This window comes from Adiantum capillus-veneris, chromosome 9 (genome assembly GCF_014529385.1).
Source record: "Adiantum capillus-veneris isolate H3 chromosome 9, ASM1452938v2, whole genome shotgun sequence".
In the NCBI taxonomy this organism is placed as follows: Eukaryota; Viridiplantae; Streptophyta; class Polypodiopsida; order Polypodiales; family Pteridaceae; genus Adiantum; species Adiantum capillus-veneris.
In genome coordinates, this window is record NC_140939.1 from 1,007,957 (window position 1) to 1,021,850 (window position 13,894).

Sequence of the window (13,894 nt, forward strand, 5' to 3'; positions counted from 1 at the left end):
TGTGAGAAAAGTGGGCAGACTGGGGTCCACTCAAAAAATCCTAGCTCACCGGTGGTTGCTCCAAAAATTTTTGAGGTGATTATTCAGCTCTTGCTACATATTTTTTCTTTTGACCACCGCTTCAAATTCAGAGTGGAGTTGGATATAAAAAATCACACCAAAATACATGTTTTTCTTCAAAAAAAAGTCTTCAGTGGCCCCCCTTTTGTTAAATTTGCATATGGCTCCAAAGGTGAGCTCCTCCTTGCATTAGAGCATGACCTAATTGATTCTTAGGGGTTTGAAAATATGTATGATTGTGAATTATGCATAAATATAATATATGGATATGATGGAAAAAAACAGGGTAGTAAATATAAACAATTTATGGAATTTAGAATAGTGTCAGCTATATATAAATATAAAATAGAAAAAAGAGATATATGAAAATATAAGGAATCAAATGAGGGGACCCTCATTTGTTTCTATTGAAGTATATTTATTTACAAGAGATAAGAAAAAATACCTCTAGGAAATAGAAATTTAGTGAAAGGCAATGACTGATGATGAAAGGTATTTTTGAGGTTTTTCCTTGGAGTGGATTCACACCAAAAATAAGAGAAGCTTGCATGAAAATATCTATATAGAATACATAGGTAAGAAATATTATGGTAATGGTGAGTCAATGTACATAGCATACATAGGAAAATAACGCACACATAAGTAGAAATATTTAAATAAATACCAAAATAATTATGAAAATTCTTTATATTTAGGCCCTATATACAATGAAATATTTGCACACAAATGGGTCATAATATTTTTTATTTTATTTTTTTGGCTCAGCTAGCCCAGGGACTAGTTGGCTGAGGGTTTTAAGAAGATATGGGGAAAGTCCTCTAACTACACACGCCTATGTACAATGAAAAGGTAAGAATAGCCACAGTGTTTAGGTGATTTTGGTAGGGTGAGGTAACTCACTATGGCAATTACGGAGAGCCGAAAAACTGCTATCACTAGCATAGATATGGTGAGGCTTGATAGTTGACCGACATTTTGGCGCCATTGCCGGGGACGAGGCAACCTAGACTAGAGAAAATCCCCAAAGCATTTACTTGAATCTCCATTACTTCCTCTAGTTTTGGCTAGAGCACCACATTTTTTGACTTTATCACGATGAGAGTTGCTTGAGAGTAGAGATACTCGGTAAGGACCTTGTGAGCTTTAGTTTAGTAGGACTGATTAGGTGGAGGGTCCTTGAGACAAGCTAGTGGTCGGTAAGGACATCACCTAAGTAGAGAGTAGGGATTTTAGACTAAAGGTTGAACTTTTTACTTTCAGTACTCTTTGTTCATGTTTAGTAGGAGTAGGGTAAGTAAAAAACCATGAGGATTGCATTTGATTTGAGATGCATTAAAGAAAACCAAAAAATTTGTCAAATCTATCTTAGGCACTCCTAAGATAGATTGGGGGTTTTTGAGACTGAAACTGAGAAATTGAACTTGCAAGGTGGTAGAAAACTTGAGTATACTACTCCCTTTGATTTTGGAAACATTTGGATCAATAGAACACTTGGTTAATCCCAAAACTGGAAAAAAACGCAGACTTCAAAGAAAATAAACATGGAAAAATCAAAGCATGCTAAAACTTGAAGCCAGGGTGTGGATAAATCCTAAAAATTGTGGGAAAATCAATCTGTGAAAAAAAAAATGAACAATGTCAAAACCTGGTAGAGTTTTATCTTGGGCATGCCAAAGGTAGAAATCTCTCCAAGTTGGGTATTTTGTCAAAATTTCAACCCACAGGGTCTACTTAGCCCATAATACAACTCCTAAGCAAGTTTCATCAAATTTGGAGTTGTGCAAGGATAAAAACACTAGTAAAACTGAAAAACCATGCTACAGGATCAAAAACAGTGATAAAACGTTGGTGAATGATCCAAACCTTGTGAAACTCATTGTACAAGCTTGAAATCACATGTAGAAAGAGCAAGAGACAAGGAGCACAATGCATTCTTGGAATTGACTTTGGATTACCAAATAGAGAGAACAATGAGCTATAAGTCATAGTTGAGTAGCCGCTTACAGTCATAAACCCTAAAGCTCTTCAAAAATGCAAAGATAAGGTATCTGTTCAAACTAAGGTGTTTGAGCTTTATATCTAGGGCTTTTCAAAATGGCCAACGACTGGCTCACATGGATTTTGGCTCATGAAAAAATATTACAACTCACAGTGTACAGCTTCCATATGCAAATTTCATACTCTTTTTCCAAGGCTTCTCGGAGAAAGTAGGATAAATTATATAAAAAATGGGGCTTGGACAAGGTGTGGTTGACTAGGAGAGTGCCCGTCAGCTGCATACTGGCCAAACAATGTTCTAATGCTCATCTCCTTCTTTCTTTAGGTCAGATATCTTATCATACTTCTGGATGCCCCTATCATAAGGAGCTTGAAATTCCTTCAAAGCATCATCTAAAAGATTCTTAAGCTCCATGTCCTCCTGTTCTAGTTGTCTCATTGCATGACATGAGGGATATATTTTGAAACCCTTGTTGTATGTGGCATGGAGACCCTACAAAGCTTCATCCAAAAAAATACATAAGATCATTTTCAATGGGACCCTTTCGAGAGCATATCCCATGCTGTAGTGGATCCTCATCACATGTGACATGCATATAGGCCATATTCCTTTCAGACTTTTTCTCAACCATCACACCTTCTTTTAGCGTTCAATTCTTTTTCCAAGTCATCATCATAATCCTTCCACTCATCGGTAGTGAGTGGCTACATATCAACTTGCACCCCCTCCAAACAAGAGCCTATGGCTCTGAAATACATCTCATCCACCAATCCACAAGCATATGTATCACATCAAAGAGTATTATCTTCATTTGGAGCTTTGTAAACCTCTTTGAAGAATGAACCAAACTTCAAATCACAATATTCTATGTCATCCTCGGTCATACTATTTTGCATGTTAACATATCCTTGGCTACGTTCATGTTGTACCGCATGCTTTATAACATCTTTGTCATCCTTTTCTTCACAATAGGAGAGTTTTTGCATAAGCAATCCATCAAAAGCACTATAAGCATCACAAATAGCAATCCAAGTCAATGAACCACCGTTAGAAATTTAGCTCTTGCATATTGATCACCATCCATAGTATCTTCAACCACATGTCTATGTGCAAACTCCATAGTATCACACAAGGAAGCACAATGCTCATGTGTCAAAACTGAAACACCAAATTTTGCATAAACAGCTCTGACTATATCCTCATCTTTTTCATGTAACAATGTTTTGTCCTCCTGGTGAAGGCACTCATCTATTATAGCTTCCAACTTTTCACGGATTTGATTGCAATCCCTTGTATACCATGGTACTTGTATCAATTTGATATTTCCAACATCCTTTACAACATTTACCTTTGTAGAAGCAATGCACTCTATTTCCCATTCCATAAAGCCCAAGGTTTCTTGTGTAAAAGCATTTGAAAAAGCATTCCAATTGTCTCCACATTCCTTTGCAATCTCTTGGACTTGGTCATAAAACTAGAATGTCACGACCATTGATCTTTCTGGAACCCCTTGATTTCATGTCCATGGCATAGCACTCAAGATAGCCTCTTGGATCATAACCCATAAAGATATTACATTTTTCATACACTGCATTTAATGTCATTTGTGTTGCTGCTTCCATTTGCTTTGCTTGTGTTATTTGCCATGTGTCTTGTATGATCACCTTATATTTGATATACCTTGCTAGAACCTTACCATGTACATTTGATTTTCCCTCATCATGAACCCTTCACCCCAGTTGATTTCACGTCGGGTTCACCAAAAAGTGTGCAGTCTAGCTGGAAAGGTGCAAAACCTTTGGTTGTGAGAGTTCGTGATGAAAGTCACAAACACTTTGCAAAAAAGTGTGTATGGAAGTCAACAACACTCTTCCTAAACATGGCTTAAAGTCTAAGAGAATTTGTGACAAAAAAGTCACAAACCCTCTTTTCTATTGTGCTTGGAATCTGCTTGTTTTTGCGAGCGAGTTTGTGATGAAAGGATCACAATTCGCAACCAATTTTACTTAAAATAGAAATTAAAAACACCAAATTTTCAAACACAAAACCTCAAAACCCCATTCAAAACCCAAACCTCTTTCATGGAATCTTGTAGCCTCGCCCACAATTGCATAGTAGTAACTTCACATTGTTGAAAGGAAATCATGAGCTTGCACCTTCATGACAACCATTTTATGATTTTGCAGAGATTTAAGAGCTCCCATATTGAATCCAACACACCATTTTGATGAAGGGAAACCGTAATTCACTCCTTCACAAGCTCATAAACAAGATAGAGGAGAGGCGGGACTGCACTACGCACTCATAGAGCAACCATGAAGTGAATTACATACAAGGGGGAAACTGCTGGTTTTTTCCACAAGAAGCAGCCCTCCCTCTCTTACCCACATCCAAAAGTGCTAATGTGTCATGTTTTGGGCGTTTTATCCATTTTTGACCAAAACTAGGTCATTTGAGCTCATTTTTGACCCAGAAAAGACCATTTTTTATGTGAAAATCCCAAACAGAGTCGAAATAAACCCTAAATTTTTGGGATCACTCATAAGCATAAAAAGCATAGGTATGAATCAGTTTTCATTACTTATTTATTTTGAGTCACTTTCCATGCAATTTTACAACAATCACACCCGTTAGCTGCTGATTTCGACAGTTTTTACCTACATCAATCTTTGTAGGCGAGATGAGTGTGCCACCATGAAATGCTTGGAATATGTACATTATAAAACCAAATTAGTTTTTTTATAAAGTGAGGAAATCATGCAACAATGCCACATCCAAGGCCACGACTCTCCAGATAGATGTGTACATGGCAACAATCACAATAGCCGCTTTTGTGCAATATTGCTTTTACTCCCATGCATCGAGAAGTGTCAAAAGTTAGGTGAATGTTTTTATTCCACATTGTGTACGTGCCACAACATGACAAATTATTTATTTATAGATTGATCAATGCTAAAAAATTATTACAAAATGTTCGCATGGACATAAAGTGGCCATAGCTCATAAAGAGCTCTTTAGTAATACAATATCAATAAACATGTTATCCTTTTGCAGTTTCCATTGATCGCAGTTGTAGTTAATAAATATTTTTCCATTTTCATTACACATGCACCTTTCACCATTAGGCATGAAGATTGCACTTTCAACAACATAGAGGACAGCAAAGATCAAAGAAACTCAAGCACAACAAAGATCAAGAAACTCAATCACAACATCGACACATAAATGAAGATGAAAGAAACAAAATGACGAATGACATGAAGATCAACATGAAGATGATAACATCAACAACGACACATGACAATAACATGAAGAGGAATTTTTGAAGAGGACACATATGAAGACCTCTTCACACATGAATGAATGAATGAAATTTGTATTACCTTAGGGACTACCTTGTGAGCTTAGAATGAGTACTATTGAACCATGGGTATGAATCCGCTTAGAATCTCCACAATGTATCTAATTGAGAACCGTGAAGTGTGAAATCCGGTGAGAACCACCATGATAAATCATGTACTACACCTAGATGTATCGATAGAGCCTAGGAATACACTATGACATGACACATAAGAGCCTAGGAGTACACTATGACATACAACTAGAGCCAGTGAATACACTATGACATGACACATAAAAGCATGACATCTTTGTACAACATCCCAAGCTTAGCTTAACGGGGGGATTGTTAGGGTAAGCCCATGCTTGTGGCACCACATGGAAAGCCCCTGGACAACTAGGATGGATAGAATATCATTTTCACTTTTGAGTCTATCACTCGTGTCTATACTTTATCCTAATGCTCTTGCCCCTTGGCAAAGCCTAACCCTAATCCTAATCATTCTAACCCTAACCCTAATGCGATGGTTAAGCTAAGGCTCCTTCCACAATAGCTTGATGCTACACCATTGGTGATTAGGGAACATGCTCCCGCTACTAACCCCCAAAATCTAGAAGACATGGCATAGTAAATATTGCTCGATGCACTAAGAAGAGCAACCGTACACCACAAATCCAAAAGATGAAGCAGCCATAGAAATGGATAAAGAAGAACATCCGCCAAGGTATTAACTGCAGTGTGGGCTAAGGCACACCATCCAAAGCCACAAGAATGGGCAAGGAAAACAAGGACTAGAAGACACCATGCATGGCACTTCACTGAATGGAGCACTAATAGGTGATTGAAGATAATAATTTGAAATCCCCCTCTAAAAGAAAAGTATCCTAAAAAACATGCCATGAGTTAACAACTGACTCAACTCGATGTCAAAATAGAGCAAACATTGTCACTGAAATCTCCAAAGCCTAAGCTAAGAGCTCCCCCCAAGATAGGAAGCCCCCTTCTCGCTCAATTCTAGGAAAAGAGAATAAGTAGTACCAGAAAGAAATATGAGACAACCTGGAGTAACCTGCTTCCTTTGTAACTGAATAGCAAAACCTGAATCTTAGGAGAGAATCACACCATCGGTAAACTGAAATTGCTAAGAATAGGAAGACTTGAAAGGTTGTCACATGAGGATCATGTTTGCTAAAGAATTCGTCGAGGCCCAAGAGAACATAGCTTCTCGATCAAATGTCTGCCTCTACCTCTGCCTCTGCATCTGCCAAGATCAAACCTGTAGGTACAATCCAATACAATATGCCAAATTACATACATACCCGGAAGAGCACATATACTCCCTAACTTGCTTGCTTAAAATCTTCAACAATATTGTCCTTTCCACTTGTGCTAAAGAGAATATACCCACAACTGAACTACACAATCAATATCCAATACACAACATGACACCAATACTCAAGAGAAGAGTAAAGGAACCGCCTGGGGAAATTGCAACATGCCCACAAAGATCGGAATGGGCTGCCCAAAAGTCAGAGCTCTCCAATGGGATGTATGGAAGAAGCATTGAAATTTTTCTTACTGTGGGAGTAGAAACTAGATGTCCCCACAAATTGTTGACACTATGTGAAAACGTGTCATCCAAAGGTTCTCAACAAATATGGAGTCGAACATCAAGACTACTGCTCATAGAAGGTTGCAAACCTATCCCAAAAACTAGTGATGACAAGCTCATAAGGGATCGTAAACTAGTCCCACAACTAGTAGTGATAAGCTCACAAGGGATTGTAAACCTGTTTCACAACTCATACTAACAAGCTCACGAAAGGGCAAAGGAATGACCAGATCTAAAGGGCCACACTACATCGGGGAAGGAGAGAACATGGATATAGGAGAAGTCCACACTCCAACAAAACCTCCTCTTACTATTTTCATTGTCAGCTGCCACCACATGCTCCACCTCGGAACTTCATCCAAGGAAGTCGAATGATTAAACAAAAAGTGGTTCTAGAGATAGAAGTATACTCCTCTGTCTATCAAAGCCAACTCCAACACATGCACTAAAAACGTGCACCTAAACTATTGCATACCAGATGACTAAAGTTGGAAGTGAAACTTCCATCCTTGGATGGAAAAGAAAATCAAAGTATCCTTTTCTTCAAGATCGAATGAGATCCCTCTCTCTCATCCAAAATCTAAAGCATGGTACATAAGTACAATTGAATCTGCAACCTACTACCCATTGGATAGAGGTAGCTCCATAGACAATTCCAAGAAAGATGTGCATTTGCAAAAGGCACATCAAATCTGCCAATCCATCTCCTCAAAGAAAACATAGCCATAGAAACCTACTCGAGAAGTGATGAAGAAGAACCTACTATTGTCCAAACACTAAAAAAAAAAAAAAGAAGAAGCTGGAAATGAATAGCACCCCTCTAGATCCAACAACTGCATGCATGCTCCCTTGCGGGAAGTCACAACAACATGACTCCATATGGGAAACCAAATCAATCCAGCACTGCTACATATCCTGGAACCTCCATCCGGTTCCCCTTGATGAAGAGAGGCTGGGATAAACAAGGGTAAAATCTGGGGAATTCATAGACAAGGGTCCAAGGCCTCCACATACCCAAATCAGCCCCAAAATGGAGGAAAAAATATCAAGCTTCTTCTCTCTCAATCAAGTCTAAAATGGCACCAGATTAGGCGAATCCGAGCATCCAAGGTGATCATGTCATTGAGGGCTCTGATACCATGTCAACGATAGAAATGGAAGATGCAATGAAGACAAGAACTGGCTTGTGATCCTGTGGACACCTCGACTCTGATAATGCCACATACAAGAACAAGGCACCTATGGAGAAGAGAGATCATTGAGAGAGAGAGAGAGAGAGAGAGAGAGAGAGAGAGAGAGAGAGAGAGAGAGAGAGAGAGAGAGAGAGAGAGAGAGAGAGAGAGATGGGAAAGGCTCTCCATACTAATAAAAATCTGCTCATATACGTGACCAAGGGTGGTCTGGCATAAAACTGACATACCCAATGGATAGGCCCGAGGTACACACAATTGCGGCTGCTACCGACACTGCCAACTGCTCTTGTACCACAAGACCACTGTCTGACCACAACATAGGATCCAACCCCAACACTGATCCACCTCATCACATCAAGGAAGAACTAGAGAGAGAGAGAGAGAGAGAGAGAGAGAGAGAGAGAGAGAGAGAGAGAGAGAGAGAGAGAGAGAGAGAGAGAGAGAGAGAGAGAGAGAGAGAGAGAGAGAGAGAGAACTGAATCTCTGCTCTCCTAAGGCAACACACAATGATCGTGCTCTACCTCTGACTGAGATGCCCACATGATGGGTTGTCCAGAGGGGATTTCTCAAATGGGAATATCTATTGCCCATCCCTCCTAGCAAAAGACTGTCTCAACACCATGTTCGTCATCACCTGCAAACCTTGCCATGGTTGCCTCACCAAAAACATTGGGCCCCGCTAGGCAAAAATACTAAGGATGCTTGCTGTGAAAAACACTAGGAATGCTAGCTGTTGGTCTCCACATACTGCCCACTAGGGGGAGGGCACCCATCTATTGGGGCTGAACTACAATGCTAAAGAGGTGACCCTCGTTGCTCCGTATATAGGTAAATCCCCTACATGTCCGACCGAGTCCTCCAGCCCATGACCCAATAAATAGGAGGCTGAATATGAGGAAAAGGGGTTTCCCAACTTGCTGGCCACGGAACCAAGCCAAAAACCGAGCGAGCTAAACATGGCAAAACACAACCTGACATGAGAAAACAACCTCACACTGGCCAAGCATAGCCACAAAACAGGCCTCACTCCCTAACACCTGTCCTTGAGAGAAATTGGGACTAATTGGACAAATCTAGAGAGATGCTTGAACTCCAACACCAACCACATACCAAGTGGTTGGTTGGTGTTGTCATTTGGCTTGATGAATATGTTTTGCATGTTGGGAAAGAGATCCTTGGGGATTGTAATGTGATGCTCTTGTGGATATGTATGACAACCGTGGCATACAACCGTGGCCATGCTCTTTGCAAGGTGCAAAGTAATTTTCTTGTGCATGGGATATGAAGCATCTGCAAAATGGGTTAAATCATTCCAAATGAAGTGACTTATATGCATAATCTCAAATTGTGTACTATCACTAGAGCTCCTAAGAAGGGAAATATTTTCACCGATGTCCTAGAGAGGCACTCTTCTTGGAACATTCTCTATTACAATGCTCAAAACAGAAAGTGTCAACTCAAGCTATCAAGGTTTGACAAATTATGGAGGGATGATCACACAGGGCAAGCAAAGAAAGAGTGAAAGTCAAAGCTTGCAAATGAAGGGATTGATGGAGCATATGACTCTCTCCCATAGAGGCATTCATAATGAGAAAATATGAAGGAAAAATCCAGTACTTGTATGTAAGTGGAAGGCAAGGGGATAGCAGTGAGTATGCAACATGAAACTTTCATCCTTATGTCAACCTCATCATTGGAAGCAAAACCATTTAGACACCCATTGTTTCAAAGATTCTCAATCCAGAATGGAACTAAGCTTTTGCATTTGGCAAATGATGTTTTGCAATTGTGGTGCTCTTCCTCAAGTGCACTAAAGCGGTATGCTGAGACGCGATCCATGAGCAATTGTTACCAAACCACTCTGCAATAGGATCATCTTCACGCCACCATTTTTGTAAACTTGAAGTTAATAAATTCTTCCCCATGCATTTTAAATTAAAAAAAACAACTCTCCAACACTGGAGGAGAAGCATGCCATTGTTCTTCAACACTGGAGGAGAATACAAGTAAACGGGAGAAGCGTATTTTCCATGCGGTTTATGATAACTGGATGAGGAGGATGCCAACTCACTGCCCTATTGGCATGTGGTATGTTTGTTTTATTGGGGGCCACAAGCATGTCGTGCACATAATGCATTTGTCATGATATTTGACCTCTGCAAAGTCTTATCACTCTTAACTTTTCTTACGAGGCTTGGACATTCATTATATTTAATATAAATGTCCAGATAAACTCACAAAGAAAATCGTTGTCTTTATTCACTATTACTTGACTAATTATACCACTTGCATTTCATGAAAACTGCTAATTGAAATGAAGAATTTGCCATTAGCACTCACTTTGATGTATAGGAGACGACTAGACTCGAAGTTGTTGCGTTTTGTAGAGAGTGAGAGATTAAACTGTAATTTGCAGAATGCTCATTGCAGCGCAAAATGGTCGCCACCAAAGGCATAAATCGCAAGGAGTTGTGCTTGTATTACAGCAGCTTCGCTAGAGAGAGAGCAGGGCTTGTGGATCCAGGATGATGACGATGGTGGATTTGAGTTGTTTTGCAGATGAGAAATTCAATCCCAAGGCCTGGGTGAATGAGGCATGTAGGTCACGCCATCCGGAGGATCCCATTGACAACCATCTCTCTGACCTAGAGACCAAGCTCCAGCTTATCTCTGAAAATATTGCATCTTCCCTCGAAGAACAGAGCTCTTCTTCCCTTCTTAAGGTACCCCGTGCTTCCCGAGAGATTATAAGACTGAGGGATGATGCTGCTTCGCTTCGTTCTACGGTCTCTAGCATCCTCACCAAACTCAAACAGGTGCTTTCAACTGTGCTCTTGGCTAAAAGCTGTATTGTAGATAAATTTTGAATCCGTGCAAATGAAAAGCTCAGATTGGTTTGGTTCCCTCACCACAATAGTTTCATGTGTGTGTGTATGTGCGCATGCGTGCGGATGTATTTCAGTGCCATAGTCCAAGCACATCACTGGCTTAAATTATTCTAGCAACTTCAAGATTCTAGAGAAAGAGTCGAGCTCTTGCTTAGGAAGGGGAGTTTCATTAGGAAGGGGAGTTTCAGGGAGGTGTTTGCATGGTGCTGCACGAATGTGTGTGCCATCTAGTGCAAGAACTGGAGTTGCGTATAATGTAGCTTTTTTGTGAAAGGTCTTGTCAGACGATTATGATGTTAGTGACAGTTGGATCCAACCTCTCTCAAGAACATGTTTTAGTGAGTGAGGACTGTTTTGTGGCTGTGCCTGGCCGCGTGTCTGAGGTAGACATCACCTTCCTCGGCCTAATTTGGCATGAACATGCCGTAGTATCACGTGTGCTCTGACTGTGTGTGCTACGTGGACATGCTAAAGCAATTTTTAGAGCCAAATAATGTCTATGGAACTTCAGGGTCACTGCTCTGGAATTTTTGTGAATGTGTTTACAGGACTTGCAAACTGAGTCCATTAGGTTAGGTTTTTGTTAGTTCTAACTCTCTTTGCATAAACGTTTGTACAAAATGTTTGGCGGGTGTTATCACAATTTGGTGGGCATCCCAAAGCACTATCATGTAGATTGGGATAGGGTCACGTCATCCCCAAGGTTTCGCATGAAACAATGATCCATTAAGCGAGTTTATACCCTAAAACTATGTTTGCGCATTGCAAAATGTTACTAACTCAAAAGTGGGAATGCCGACATCGAGGCAATGAAGGGTCACTTCTTCTAGTATATAAGCAACCCTTGGCTAAACCTAGGGCTTGGTGCCGCATCTTTGCGACTCAGTGGAGGTGCCCATCTTCTGCCATGTATCACCATCATCTTCCTCAACTCTTGCTCATCTGATGGCAAATTTGGAAGACAGTTAAAAAACAAATCATTTGAAATGATTTATTAATTAAATTATCCAAGCCAAGTTTCTGGGTGAAACCGTCACACATCTGCCAACCCGGGAATCCAATTGACGTGGTGAATGGCTCGTTGGATTCCTCTAACGTAAAACTACATGCACATCATGCCAAATGTCCATCATAGTGTAACAACATCTGCCAAACGCTTGTACAATCCATTTATGCAAGATGGTTCCAAAACTAGAAAACCTAATCTAATGGACTTGTCCAGACATGTAGGTTCTGCGAACGGGCTCACAAAATTGCCGGTACTAATCCTCCTACGATTCTAGATACTCCTATCTAGGGATAGATGCAAAATTGGCTCTGAAATTCGATGAAGCATGTCCACGTGGCGCACAAAGCCATTTGCACGTGACAACCCAGCATACATATTTAAAGGCCTTGGCCTACCAAAAGCATCTCACATAAAAAGCATTAAGTCTGAAAGCATCGAATCCAAAAGAAAATGCCCAAAGGGCTGTTCGTACAGTGCTGCCACGTCATCATCCGTTTTATGCAGGTTGCGTGTGTGTTTTGCTTTATTTTGAGGTTTTATGCCCCTCCGCAAGGGTTCTGTAAGTTGGTTGGGTTAGGATTTTTTATCCTAACCCATTTTGTCTTTTAGGCCTCTTGGCCGATCTTCGGTAAGTTGGGAGATCTTCTTCTTCTTCTTCTAGGGTTTAGGTCCCTCAGCCTGGATCTATTCCATTGGTTGGAACTTGGTGGTGCCGCGTCACAGACTTGTCACAAGGCTTTCTATATAGGTACACCAAAAACGTTATCCTACCTCGAGCAAAAACCCCACGATCCAAAAATATGGCCTAAATGCTAAAAAATTTGTAAAAGTCACTTTAGTGACATACTACCCACATTTTTAGCAGGGCAAAATGCTAGAAACTAAGACTTTCACCCCGAGAAACCCTAGAAACAGGGGTTCCACCTCATGCCAGCCTACCGGGTGCGCATGGTTGAAAATTGCAGGTATGAGCAACGGGCTTATGGATCTATGCTATGATTGCAAATGGCTGCAATAACACTGAAAATTTCAGCTGATGAGAGAAGTTGAATACACGATAGCAATGGCGGTCAACGTTAGATTCAGCCCTAGCGTTTCTACAGATCCAGCCCTAGCGTTTTACAACATCAGCCGTTGGCGTTTTCCCGCATCATCGTGAGCCTCCTCCGTGCGGATCATCCCTTGCAGCCAACGTTTTCAGTTTTTGGCCAATTTCGTCGCTGGAGATGGCTTGGATCTGTTGATGCTATTCTCCCTATCGCAGCCCGATACTTCGGCAACCCATTGAGCCTCTCCTTTGTCAAAGTCGACGATGTGGAAGCGTAGAGACCAAGGGGAGAAAGCATGAGAGAGATGATGATGATGATGTATTTACGTCCTTGGGGGGGCCAGAATGACCCATGTGACCCAAAATCTCATATATGAGACTCCCCCCTTCCCATGTGAAGGAGGGGGCGTGAGATAGTAGCTGGATACTCCCTTCGGGAAGGCTACTCGATGAAAAAGACTATGTTGTGCGTTACACAGCCGTTGAGGGAAAAGGTTATGACTGATTGCCACTGTCCACCTTTTATGGGTCACCGCAGCATTGCTACCACCATGAAAGGGGTAGAGAGAGATTTCTTTTGGCGAAGACTGAAGAAGGATGTGGAAGAGTTTGTGCGCAGTTGCTTGGTATGCCAGAAGGTCAAGTTTGACAGGCATAAGGCACAGGGATTGTTACAGCCTTTACCCATACCCACCCGCCCCTGGGAAAATATTGAAATGGATTTCATTTTTTTTGATCTCCCGAG

At 40.8% G+C, this 13,894-nt stretch overlaps 1 protein-coding gene across 2 annotated transcripts in view; it reads left to right on the plus strand.

The window, feature by feature from the left end:
• The first annotated feature begins 10,530 nt into the window (after positions 1–10,530).
• Positions 10,531–13,894, plus strand: part of EYE (conserved oligomeric Golgi complex component-related / COG complex component-like protein) — a 77,267-nt gene continuing 73,903 nt past the window's right edge. For both annotated transcript variants that reach the window (XR_015189075.1, XM_086519385.1), the window contains exon 1: positions 10,531–11,020. Coding sequence is in view for 1 of the 2 variants with exons in the window: in XM_086519385.1 (XP_086375511.1) it covers positions 10,730–11,020 (291 nt within the window). In the remaining variant the exon portion in view is untranslated. The remainder of the gene's footprint in view (positions 11,021–13,894) is intronic.